General features: G+C 37.3%; 1 protein-coding gene across 7 annotated transcripts in view; it reads right to left on the bottom strand.

The window, feature by feature from the left end:
- The window catches only part of ENOX1 (ecto-NOX disulfide-thiol exchanger 1), a 365,715-nt gene that overhangs the window by 39,272 nt on the left and 312,148 nt on the right, over positions 1 to 14,295 (bottom strand). For all 7 annotated transcript variants that reach the window (XM_042867022.1, XM_042867020.1, XM_042867019.1 and 4 more), the window contains one exon: positions 2,801 to 2,985. In XM_042867022.1, coding sequence (XP_042722956.1) covers positions 2,801 to 2,985 — 185 coding nt within the window. The remainder of the gene's footprint in view (positions 1 to 2,800; positions 2,986 to 14,295) is intronic.

Raw genomic sequence — 14,295 nt, 5'->3', positions numbered from 1 at the left:
GGGGAAATAGAGAGGAAAGAGACAGGAGAAATACTTTTTTTTAATGCTGACATATATGTAGGATTCGGGAATTCAGTGGCACTCAGTTTACCTTGCCTGACATTAATTTTAATATATAGAAAAGGATAAAAGAGAATACAGGTCTTCTTGTTAAATTATTACCACTCAAGTTCTGGGTATGTGTTTAATATTTCATTGAGAGACTGATTTCCATAGATGCTGAGCACCTGCTGTACTGATGGATTTCAGCTAAGATTGTCATCCCTCAGCATTTACAAAGCCAAGCTGAGATAAAACAAAGTCTACCTAAATCAAAGGTTTAGTTCTAAATATTCATGGATGAACTGCATGAAAAGCACAGAGGTCGTGAGATGTCATGACTATAGCTAATCACTGAAATCCAAAGCCATCATCCAGCTGCTTAATTGACTGATTATTTCCTACCAAATATTCTGAACTCCACCTCCTGTGCCTCTGTGTTGCTGCCCTCCTCAGCATATTGTCAGACTGGATTATCTGCAATGTCTTCTCCAGCTACTTGGGCCATCTCTAATTATATCCCATTGGGAGTTGGTAGGTTCAACCCCCCTGGATGGCAAACAAAAAAAATTCAACCTCACAGCAAAACTGTCATGAACATAAAAACACTCAGAGGAACAGTGACTGCAGTGTCCATTGCTCAGTTGAACAGAAAGATAAGTAAGTCACTCTCTGTTATTGGCTTTTGTTATTAACATTTTCTTGAAGTTACAATAGCAATCTATTTATATTCTCCAGTCTTGATTATCCTTCTTTCAGACCCCAGATAGGAAATGATAAAAAATGCAAAATGAGTGTTAGAGCTCCAGTCTTTTGATTTAGTAGTATTTTGTGCTGATTTTTCACTAATTTTAATGGAGAATGAGCAGTAGGCTGAAATTTAGAATAATATTTATATATGCAGTTAAATTTAACAAAGACAGTGATATTTAAGCATCCATTTAGAGAAAGGGAAGATCATGAGCAGACCTTAAGCATATCTAGAGTACACAGAAACCTTAAGTATTTTTTATTAGTGGCTTTATTCCTGAGTACAGGAAAGATTTTATTCCTGAATGATCAATGACTTTTCTATTTCATTCCAAATTACTCTGCCATATGATAAATCATTCTGATTTGGTAAAACTCGGAGGGCTTAGATGGGGTTTATGTTCATACAAACATGTGTGTAGTACTTAAGCTCATCTTGTGCTCCATTATTTGGTGTTAAGCAGGATTTGTAGACTGGTTGGATTTGATATGTTCTGTGATAGCAATGCAATTCTTAATCCAGCTGGGCAGCTCATATGTAAGTTAATATCTTCTGGCTGTGGAGTTTTGTCATATAAACCAGCTTAGTACAATCTGGAAGTGGGTACAACTTGTCCCCTTTTGGAATCTAATAACCATGAGTGATTGAGGAGGACATGTGTCGCTTCAGGGCATTCATGAACCAGGCCAAATTAACCTCTGCAGTGACATAGCCGAGCAGCTCTATTCTAAATTGTAGCATCACAGCATCACAGATTGGCTTGTGTTGGAAAGGACCTTAAAACTCATCTAATTCAAACACCCTGCTGTGGGCTGGGACATCTTCCACTGGATTAGGTTACTCGAAGCTCCATCCAACCTGGCCTTAAACTCTCCTAGGGTTGAAGAATCCATAGCTTCTCTGGGCATCCTGTTCCAGTGACTTGCCACTCTCATAGTGAAGAATTTCTTCCTTGTATCTAATCTAAACCAACTCTCTTTCACTTTAAAACCATTTCTCCTTATCCTGTTACTATATACATACGTCTTTTGAGCCTCTCTTTAAGTATTGAAAACTACAACAAAGTATTCCCAGAACTTTTCCTTCTTCAGACTGAACAACCCCAATTCTCTCAGCCTTTCTTCACTGGAGGGGTAAGTATAGTTGGGAACCCAAGCCAGTATCATGGTGAGCTACTGCCCTCGCTCTCTGTTGCGTAGCATCGAAATGTATGTGTCTTTTCAGGAAAGAAGTGGTACATGCATGTCGAGCAAAAAGTGCTTATGTATTAATGTACATCTGAGAGAAAGCAGTGGGAACAGGTCTAGACATGGTAGACAAGACCTGACCTGCTCAATATCAGGAGCACACTGTCAAATACAGGATAATGCATATAGAAACCTGAACCTCTTCTAAAGGGACACACGGCAGTTAACGGCTTACTGCAGCTTTGTTGCTGCACTGAAACGTTTAAAAAATTGCCTGAATGGGGACATTACATTCAAAGATCAGAAAAAATAATAAAATTTTGGAAGATAATACTGGTGTTAATGTCCATCTGCAAATTTGCAGGAGGGCAATCTGGACAAACTGGAGATCCTCAAAGGAGAGTCAGGAGAAGAAAAGACAAAGCTATGAAGTGGAGATGCATCTAAAGATGCAGAACAAATGCAAATGAAGGTACCACTATGCTATGCTGAAAAAAAGCTCCTGTGCAGAATTAAAGCTAATTGGATTAAATGAGAAGAAAAATAGAGGATGTACCAAAGTAATTTGCTCCTAACTACAACATGCATAGGAAGTTTTCTTGAAAATGATCAATGGGTTTGCCGTTTAGGTATTCCTAAAATGACTATCCCTAAAAATGTCCCCAGTCTCTCCTCCCCTTCCCTCCATACCTAAAATCAGCAAGGTTTTGATTTTGAAAAGAAATCAATATAGTAATTTGTGGCTAATAGCCCTGCGTACAGCATAGATCCTCGGTAGCATTTTCCTAAAAGAGAAGACCTGTTTTTTCTTCCATGGCAATACCTGCTGCATGCCTTGCATCGTCTGCTGTAAGAACTGCAGCTGCTGATCCTTTGTAAGGCTTTCTTCTGTTCGAAAGAGCTGTCCTTTCTCTTGCTTCAGAAGCTCCACTTCATTTCTATAAGCATCCAGTTGCCATCGAAGACTATCATTTTCTTCCTTAAGCGCATATGCTTGGGCTGCTAGAGCTGAGAGAAAATGAAAATGAGAATAAATCAGTAAGTTGATTGTTTCCTTAGAAATAATGTGGAGAATATTGTTGGGGAAGGTGACAGTAGAGCTGAAAGCTAATGAGACATTTCAGACCTAGCAGAGATGAAAACGATTAGACTCTGGCAAAGGCTGTCACTGGGAAGTTATTTCATGGGATGGAAGGATCCATAAAGCAACCCTGGATAATTCAAATGCTACTTGCAATCTAGCTGCTAAATTTAGGCTTATATCTGGGGAAGAAACTGGCATCCAAAGGCAAAACACTTCCCAGCTTTGCAACATTTGCCCAGTGGTGTTATGGGATCTGGTACAATCATTTAATAATTAGTACAAATCCAATGAGATCTGTGCAAAGGAACTTAGACTATATCAGGTTGTCTGGATTTAATCCCATAGGAGAAGAAACATGGAAATTCCTCTCCAATCTCCCTATGAACTGCTTCATAGCAATGGTTATGAGAATCCATTTAGACAACAAAAAAAGATGTTACAGAGCAAAATTATATAAAATGCAATTGCTTTGAAAAAGTGTTGGCACTACAAGAACATTACTACATTAAAGGCATTGAAAGACACTTAAGTCATTTCCTTAGGAAGCTCCATTTGGCCCCTTTTCAATTTAGAATGGCATTTTTATTATCATAACTGATAGCAGGTGTTTGTGAAGAAATCGATTAGTATGCAGGGATGGAAATTACATTTGCCAAATGACTTGCACTGTCTGCAATATAAGCTAAAATTTGTGTTGCAAAAGGCAGAGGGCTATAAAGCATGTAGCAGGAACATTATTTAAATAAATTATCTAAACGTAAATACATATAGGGAAGTATGGCATTCATTGCTTTAGGGATGTCATTTTCATCCTATAGGAGAACTCACCCCTGGTAGCATTTACATATTGGCAGTGTGAGTGGCCATTTGGCATATCAGACCATCATACCACACTATTTTCCTTCTTGGAACCTTGGAACACAGCAACATTACAGGGCAGCTGTAATTAAAAAACAACAATCTACCATAGCCAATTCTATCAACATTTGGTAACTGAAGCACATAACTGATTTACATTCCTGATTAAATGATTTCAGGCTTGATAGTACAGAATTCTTTCTTGCCCACCTACAATAGCAATATGGTTAAACTCCAAATTATCAGAAATAGTATTGACTCCATTTAATGTTAGGCCTCACTTGACTAGAGCAGCATTTAGATGTCATAGTGTTTCATTATCAGTAGAAATGTTCTATCTTTGGTAGGATAAATGTATCTTTTTCTGAGATAATTTTTACTGATTTTAAAGTAATACAAATGCTTTATCCAAAATAAAGTAGAATTAGCCATTATTAAAATATAGGCATGGACTGGTTATTGCACTTAATTTGGATATTCTACGGAGTATCTCTGGAAGATTTAGTAAGAGTTACAGTATTGTTACATCAAATTAAATTGTTCTGAAAAGCATGTAATCATCCTTCTGTGACAAAATATACCCTCAAGAAATTACAGTGATGAGTCCAATGGGCAAATAAGAGGATGAAATCTTTTTTTTTTTTTTTTTTTTTTTTTAATAAGAGCCAACAAGCTACGCCTAAAATAGAGTCTGAGCAAATAAAAACCTCAGTCTAACAAAAACATATATCAGAAGCTTATATTAAAATTTTATTTTTTGATTTATGTAATGGATTTGAACTAAATTACTTGAAAATACAGCTCATCTTTGCAGTGTCCAGAGGAAAGTAATTAAATAAAATGGCAGCCATTTGTATTGTCTTCCTCCCACCAATTGGACTGTCCCCAGTCAAAGAACTGCATTTTTCACAATACTCAGTTCCAGCCAGAAACCCAGATTCAGTTGAGCTTTAGGCTGCTTTAACTGGAGAAGCTGCTGTGGTGCATTTTCTTGGCCTCATCATGGCCCAGATGGAGAACATATTTTTTCCCACATAGGTAAATTCAGGCTATTGAGTGGGGCTGAGGATGGCACTTCTGTCTTCTACAGATGCATTAAAGTAGGGAAAAAGCAAAAGTCTTCTACAGATTGTGAAAATCACCTATAGGTGATTAACTTGTTAGGATTTAAAAAATCACTCTTCCAAATTGCACTCTAGATGAGCTTCAGAAGCAAAAGCTTGTTTTTCCTTTAGAAACGCAAAACAGCTTTTTTTACTGCTAAAAATGCAGTTGCACCAATAAATGTCATTATTTTATTATTTTAAAATTATTTTAGAATGCCATATTAAGATCTATATTAATAATTAGATTACTGTACTACCAAGAAGTCCCATGCAAGGATGGTGCCCCATCAACCTATATTCCAGATCCTAGAAGAATAAAGGCTGTGTTTGGAAGAGGTAACAGCATATGTTAAGAGAAAAGGGAAGTATCTCAAACAACCTGAAATGTGTGAAGAAGAATATAGCAGAGATGAGTTTGTGATATTAGGCAGAATTCCTAGATGCATCCAAAATCTTATCAAAATTATTATACAATCTGGTGCTCTTCTTAGTAAAGCAACTAAAGAAAGAGTCCAAGGTAGAAGTCCTTAAATAAGGAGGATGCAACCCATACAGTAGCAGTATAATAGAATTCTACACTGTCACAAGCTTTCTGATGAATTATTTTTAGATTAAACCATTAACTATATGGTGTTCATACACACAGTTCTTTTGTTATTTAATTTTAAGCTACAAAAAGCTCTGTTCCTAATGTGAATAAAGTGGTTAGTAAAAAAGTCATCAAATAGAGCATAAGTCAAAGAAAGACATCTGGTAGACGCCAGGGGCTCCATCTCATTCAGCACTGCATAACTCTGAAACAAAATCAAAAAGATTCTTTTTGTTTGCACATCATAACCGTAATTTTAAGTTATTTATATTTTAGTGAATTAAAATCATTCTGGATTCAACGCAGTTATCCCAAATAGAGCAGTTTGCTTACATTTTATGCATACTGAAGAACACCTTATTGAATACTAAACTACAATTTTATGAAGAATTTTTGGAGATAATGGAATCTGCATTTTAAAAAGTAAATATTTTTCTCATTTGTGCAGAATTATTTTTTCTATAATTTCATTGATAAAGCCAAGGGGTGTATTTTTTGCTTAAGAGGTTTACTTAACTCATCCCACTGCAACTTCTGATTCCATTTTAAGTTTGGTAGTTCTGATACTCATCTACAGAACCTCTCACTGAGACACACTAGAAAGCTTCTTAGGATAAAAGACAATTAAAGTGAAAGCCTTTACAGAAGCACGATATAGAAGGAAGCTAGATCAAAAGAAAACTCTGACAAGAATCCCAAATAACTGCCCGTAATGCAAGCAGAAGGGAATATTTGTACCTGAACAGACACAGCTGACAACCAGCCCAACATACGCTTTATAGCATTTTCATGGAGGGACACAAACGGATACCTGTCAGTCTCAGAGAATCAGCTAGAGGAAGATCAGACGTATGTAAGTGGGGAAGCCTTCTCATCAATATCTTGAAGACATCTAAGAGGTTAGTGTGATTTGCTTGTTCTGAGGCAGCAGTGCCACAGCAACAGCATTACGGCCAAACTGGTTACATGCAGTGGATCCAGATTAGACCCAAAACAAAAAAAAAATTCTGGATTAAAAAAAAAAAACAACAAAAAAACCGTGACTGAAATACAGAAATACTCTGAAGTCTCAAGATGTATTAAAAATGTCTCAGACTGATGTCTCAGAAAAAAAAAAAAATTACTTTTCTAGGTCATCTATTTCAGACACTGTTAGGTATGTGCTTTTTTTTTTATCAGCAGCACCAACTTGTGCCATTTACTTTCATCTAGTTTTCTGTGGTTATATCTAACTTCCTGCATAATAGCTGCCCATGGAAGTAAGTCTACACAGTGAAAATAATTGTAATTACGAATAATCGTAGTATTTTATAACTCACATAGTGGCCAGGAAATAAACTGAACATCCCAAGCTTCTGTTTTTATATGTTTATAGTTATTGCAGAACTTGGGGATAATTAATACGTTTCTAGCAATTTTATTAACACATACCTGGGCATTAATAACATTTATAACACTACGTTTAATATTAATGACAGACTACTAATTCACCTATGGAAAACACTCCTGGTTGAAATTCATAGGCAGTAGCTTATCTTCAGGATCTGTAGCAGTCTGGAATTAATATCTGAAAAACAAATGACCAAGCAATGGCAACAACAGAAAAGTAACTTGTAAATTCAAGAGCATAATACTCCCGCACGATCTGCTAGCAGAAGTTTTCCTACACATATTTTTTCTTTCTTATAGGTACTTCTAAAGAAATGGATTATAAAACTGACAACTTTTTATTTATTTAAGACTTTTAGTCTAACCTCTTTAGCAGAAATTCTCAGGGTTTTGGAACTTTTGCCAATGTACCAAAACAGTGTCATGAAAACAGATGAAGAGCATATACCCAAGCTTTCCTTCCACCTGAGTTCTACTAATACCATGATCCTAATTTCCTGACATGAAAATGGGGTTTAAAATGATATGATGCTCCTTTTGATAACATCAACAAGAATAACATCAAGAGCTGTCAAATTGATGGCTGTTGTTATGGTAATTTTTTTTGCCTGCATCAATTCCATTGCAGAGCATTCGCTGTGTCTAAAAAAAAAACAACCCAGAACAAACAAACCAAAAAACACAACATAAAAAAAAACCAACTTGTCAGAAACCACTACTACTCTACTAGTTCAAAGAATTTTCAGTTTGAAGGACTAAACAAGTACAAGAGGAGAGAAATAAGGACATAGAGTTCACAACCATAAATACAAACAATAGAAGTTATCCTTGGCTTAGAATCATAGAATCATAGAATCACTAAGGTTGGAAAAGACCTAAAAGATCACCCAGTCCAACTGTTCACCTATTCCCAATAGCTCCCACTAAACCATGTCCCTCAACACAACATCCAGTCTTTCCTTGAACACCCCCAGGGTCGGTGACTCCACCACCTCCCTGGGCAGTCCATTCCAGTGCCTGACCACCCTTTCTGAAAAGTAATACTTCCTCATGTCCAGCCTGAATCTCCCCTGCCGTAGCTTGAAACCATTCCCCCTGGTCCTATCACTAATGACACGAGAGAAGAGGCCGACCCCCAGCTCACTACAACCTCCCTTCAGGAAGTTATAGAGAGCAATGAGGTCTCCCCTGAGCCTCCTCTTCTCCAAGCTGAACATTCCCAGCTCCTTCAGCCTCTCCTCATATGGCCTGTGTTCCAGACCCCTCACCAGCTTTGTTGCCCTCCTTTGAACACATTCCAGGGCCTCAATATCTTTCTTGCAGTGAGGCTTCTATCTAGCTTGCTTGTTTTTCAAACAAGTGAACTGTGAAGCATTATAACTAGGGGAAAGTCAGCAAGGGAAAGCGATTTTGGAGGATCTGGGAGGTCATGAGGTATGTCAGTTGTCATTAGTAAGGAAGGTAGTCTTAGCAGACAGCGAGCATGGAAGATCTTAGCTGATACCCTGTGATTCTGTAGTAAAACAGCATTTCAAGATTTGAAGATAATAGTATGAACTCTTATATAAGCCTTTCTCTACATGCTGTACAGATATCTGAAAGGTACTAAAAATTCTTGGTCTTTACAGTTATGTGCTGGAGAAAATCTTTAAATAGAAATGAATGTCAGTGTAGATCATCATACCCTCTAAACAGAAGAATCTCTTGAATCTAAACATCAATGCAACCGCTATATTTCATTAAGGAGGATTTGTCTGTTTCTTTCTCCTGCCTGAAGGCAACCATAATTGCATCTTTTTTCTTTTTTTTTTTTTCTTTTTTCTTTTTTTTTTTTTTATTATTATATATGAAGGAGATGTTGTGTGGGAAAAAACAACGAGAAAAACTTTAAATAATTTTACAGTCATCCTAGCAAAGACAGCTTTTGACTCTTCCTTAGCTGTCTTCAGGATCTCAGGTTCTTTCAGAAGGCACAAACTAGTCTCAAGTAGCCCAAATACTAAGAAATTGAAATGCCAGGGGGTCCTTCCTGTTTGAGCAGTATTTGTAGCCACCTCTTGATTTGTAGGAAACAACTCTGTGGTTGGACTTGATGATCCTGAAGGTCCTTTCCAATGTAACTGATTCTGTGATTCTATGGTATGTTGTATGTTAACATGAAAATTTTTGGATATTGGTTCAGTATAATATATCAAGGACTTCCAGTACTTGAAGGGAACATATAAACCCTCCTCTCCTCTCCTCTCCTCTCCTCTCCTCTCCTCTCCTCTCCTCTCCCCTCCTCAGTAACTCTAGTTCACTAACCACTGGCATTCAGATGTCAACAATGAGTGCACAGAAGTATGTCTGATATTACCAAATAAAAGCAACACTATTCCTATATTGCATTCTTTAACATACGCCTCTTCCATTGTTATCCTGTGTTTATATGAAAATAAATTATGTCACTCGGCTTTTTTAAATAACCAAACCCCTTTGGTTAAAACTTGAAAGTAGGTAGCGAACTAGCCTGAATAAACTCTGAAAACAGAATTAGAATGGTTTAAAAATAAATAATTTGGGGCAATTATAAATTAATCTAGCCATGGACCATTTTTTTCTTTCCCCTTCAGACATAGTGCAACCAAACAAGGAATTTCCTCATTTTTCCTAATGTTAGGCACGCTTCATTTGAATGTCTCAGAAACTGCAAATTTGAACTCCAAAGGCACTAATTATCCTATATGTGGAGGGGTCATTGCCATTAATGTTAGTGGGAGTTAAGACCCACACACTGGGAGGGAGATTTACTTTTTAAAAAAACCTTTATTCAGGTGCAGTTGCTTCAGCATCCTTTCTTCACCATGCTGCTTACATTCAATGTGGAGAAACTCATTATACCCGTTACATTCATGATGATGCCAGATGTTCAAACTGAATACTCATGAGAATTATTTTCAGACTCCCTATTCACATAAGACTTGCTGGCAAACAATTAGTAAACAGTAGGATGCTGCCAAAAAAAAAAAAAAGGGATAAAAAAAAGAAAAATTCTACCATAATTTAATGGCAATTTTATCCATCCCATCTACGACACACAGATGTAACATTTGAGAAACCAAAGCATTTCTATGAATAGAGATTTTCTCAGTTTACAAAACTTAATCCTGCTTACCAGACTTCTGCAATAGCGCTGTTCTTTTCAAGGTTTAAAGCACACGTGGCTTACTAAGCAATTTATGAAGGCTTATTATTTTTTTGTGTAATGAAGCATGTCTTTTTGCAAATAGCAAAGAAGGTGTAGAGAGAAGGAGGGCACATTACAGACCAGATGGGTCTAATAACAAAACTAGCAAAGAAGCGTGCAAAAAGTAACATGCAAATGCTGGTTCTGAGGTGGATTAATAATACCCCAGGGAGTGGTGCTGCCAGTTCCTGTGCTGCTATGATGAGTCTCATGATATCTGACATTTTATTTAGAGCCTTAGAGAGATTATTAGCTGAGAGCTTCTGGATTAGCAGCTTCCAGACTTTCTAGACTGTGGATCAGCACCGTTTCTCTGTATTTCACTGTGTTCTCCCCAACTCTGACTTTTAGCTCAAAACTCAAGGGAAATACATCTCACTATTTCAGCCAGACCTAGGAAAGAGATGCAGATTACTTATTACAGTTTTACAAGTGGCTCAGGAGATCAGAAGAATGAACTGACTTTCACAAAGGCCTTAAAACCGATGCGACTAATCTCCTGCTTTAACTCATCTTTCTACCCATTTCTTCATACTTTCTTCCATTTTCCTCTGCACTGGTTCAGCTCCCTTCATTTCCTCCTCCAACACTAAACCTTTGTCCAGTTGTACTTTCCACTTGCCTGACATTTCTTGATATTTTTCTCTGCTCTCACTCATACTTACTTTGCAGTATATTTTCCAGTTCTCTTACCAGTTTAGTCGCAGGTAAATCGCAGCATTAAGTACTTTGAACTATTCCTAAAAAGATGTCACATCACATTACTGAAATGCATAGTTAGAATTTGGAAGAGGCCACCTTGTTACAAAAATATTAAAACTTGTCACATTTTAGGTCTATTTTGCTTGACAGCATTTCTTTGGAGTACTGGCATCTATGTAACTTGGAAATGGAATTTTGACAGACATTAGTTAGTCTGCCCTGTTGAGACCAATTTCTCCAGGTCACCTGTAAAGACCAAAGATCTTCTGTCTCCTCTCCTTTTTGGGACACATTTCTTCTATTGCCACCCATGATATGTACTAAGCCCAGTAGACGTGATACACACTTAAGAGGGCAGAGCAGAGAGAAGAACCACACACTGATGTGGGTGGACTGTTGGCTGGGACCTGGTGCATTGTCTTTCCTACTTGGTTATCCTCTTGAACTAGAGTCATAAGACTCAAGTAATCCTAAGAAAATGTGGAGGTATAACTTTGATACTTATGCTTTGTGTTTACCAATAGCTGCTTGGAAAAAAAAACCCAACATTGTCTTGGTTAAATATATTTGAGAGCTGATTCTCTTTTAGAGGTTCTGCATTTACTTTTTTTCTTTCTTTTCTAGTCGAGAAATTAAGACAGTTCAGCAGGTGCTATGTTTTATGGATGCCAGCAAAGAAGTGAATTTTTCCTCTAATCAATAATTTTCAAGAAATGACTGTGTAACACTAAAAATGACAGATAAGCTTCCAGTCTCAAGAGAGAAGGGATAGGCTCTCTTAAATAAGAAAAGTGTTGGTTACTGGGAAGATGCAAAGTGGCATTGATGACCTACCTCACTACTTGTTTTTATGGTGCCTTGCACCTGGAGGTATAGACTTCTGAAAATTGGATCACACAAGATATGTTGATGGAAGCTTAGTGTTTCACGCATTCTATGTTAACATTATGTAGATGTCATAAATTGATTTTATGTAGGTGTGTACATGTGATATACAGATTGCCTGGGATACTCAACATCACTATATATAGGTAAATCTCTGTTTAGGTAGGTTACCAATGGTTATTTATTAGGCATCAACTTAATTGGTCATAATTTCATTCAGATTTAAAAAATAAAAACTGGCCTTAATAGGATACATAACTGTACTGCTACTGTTGACATTTAAACTAGGAATTGCATTCAGGTCCAACACCACTGAGACAACTTGAACAAAAATATCTGTAGGATGAATAAATATGAAGACACACACGTAATTTCAGGGAACAAACCTGTTTGGAAACAAACCTGACAGTGTTCCTGTGAATCTCTCAATTTGTCATGTCCATTAGGATAAGAAAGGGCTGATCTGACTGCTTTTGGTGACTGCAGTTCTTTGAATTGCTCTGATTTATGGTAGGCAAATTCTGATCGTAAATTCAAAGTGCTCTTTACAAATGTGAGGATCAACAAGCTTTTTTAAAAATTCTATTGTGCCTTAAGCTGTGGGAGAGTATTTATCCTGCTACCTCTCTGACCTTGTACTGGATTAGAATGCAGAGCTAATTTTTCTTTAAAAGTGTGTAGTGCTGTAATAATTTCTCTGTGACTTTAGTATCAGAAGAAAAATGGATCTTAAATATGAGAATATTTTTACCCTTTCTAAGAATTCCAAGAAGCTTGGAATTTCTTGATTGTCACATTCACAGGTATTTTTTTTTTGAGTGACTTATCCCTTATGAGAATGGAAGACGATGCAGAAGAATTACATCTACAAGTAAATGCCACCTTTCTCCCCTCCATCCTGACTTCAACACACTCAGTACCTGCAAACTGAGGCAGGCTACTGTGCTTCTCTGGAACTTAACATGTGTAGTAGGTATTTTCTCAGCTACTGTAGAATAAAACGTGTTGTGAGCTTACAGATGGCAGGGTTCTAGAGGGATTGGTGCTACGTGCAGTCCTTCCAGAAAGAGACTTTTTTTGAAACTTGCAAGAAGTGTAAAACTTTAAAGAAACAACAGTAAAATACTCCCTGTAACAGACTTTCTGTGTAAGCCACTGCTTAGGACCTCATATGTGTGGGTGTTGTGCAGAAGGTGAGTGCAAACACTGAGCTGCAGGCAGTAAGCTTGTGGGATCAAGGTCTAACAGCACAGGCATCTCAAAACTCATCAACAAAACATGAGACAGACAACTATCTGATAACAGAACAACATGGGGAGAGGTATTATTTTTTTCTCATGCTCTTCCTCAGCTGCTGAAAGCACACACTTGTCTCCAAAACTCAAAAGACAAATTTATGACTGAATATTGTCTGTAGCTGACACATGAAAAAGAAGCAATGAAGAAACTTTTCAGAGAGATCCCTGGATGACATCTAAGATACTCTTATCAATTGTAGAAGCATTCAACAATAACTGGGTACAGTAGTGCTTCAAATGCATGCTTAGCACATTATTGTGCCTAAGTAACATCTTGACATGCAATGAATATATGGAGAACTGACTAAATAAGCAAAATGACAGGAAGCTGTCCTCCCACTGAAAGGTAAAAAAATTACATAGAAATTAGCACTCCTAATTTGGAAAAGGAAGGGAAGGGGAGGGGAGGGGAGGGGAGGGGAGGGGAAGAGGAAAAACACATTCCCTTAAACCACATAGACACAAATTTTCCTTCTTTGGTAAACCAGTATTCAATGAGTCACATGTTTGAACTAGTGGAGAAGTGATATAAAATGGTATGCTATCTAATTCTTGAGTCAGTCATTCCATGTACAAGATGGCTTTTCTTTGTTTTCTCTTCCCTCTGCTGTTAATGTAAAACTGAGTAAGACTAAAAATCACTCACCTCTAATCAGAACTGAATCTTCAACATACTGCTCATAAAAATGCTACACTATGGATATGTGACACTAGTTGAGAAGCTGATTTTCATGAGATAGTCTTAAAGACAAAACCAAAGAGCAGGATATCACAAAATTCCTCTGAATCTAATATTCATTCCTCAAAGTAAAACAGCACTAGTTAGCCTGTTGTAATTTTGCAAATTTCTGTGGTGAGCTGGCTTGAAGCACAAGCCCTTCTGGGTGGGCTTTTAACTCCTGGCATGCAACCACATCACAGACTGCCATTCTGCTGGATGCATAGGGTCTGAGAACTTGCATAATTTGAAAAGGAAGCTTTTAATGTTTTGGAAAGTTCAGCCAGCCTTACATGTCTCATGACATAAGGATGCTCCCCAAAAAGGTAATTCTGAGCTTAGAAGCTTGTACTGATGCGGGAAAAGGTTCTGCTTTTTGATTATTATCTCTTCTGGTACCTTAGCAAAGTCTAATGTTTCATGGATTAATAAGGTAAGTGGATAAGAAGGTAACAACATCTCC

This window comes from Lagopus leucura, unplaced genomic scaffold (genome assembly GCF_019238085.1).
Source record: "Lagopus leucura isolate 7727_CA_CO unplaced genomic scaffold, USGS_WTPT01 Super-Scaffold_100001, whole genome shotgun sequence".
Classification (NCBI taxonomy): Eukaryota; Metazoa; Chordata; class Aves; order Galliformes; family Phasianidae; genus Lagopus; species Lagopus leucura.
The sequence above is the reverse complement of the archived record's forward strand: the minus strand, read 5'-3'. Positions and strand labels throughout refer to the sequence as shown.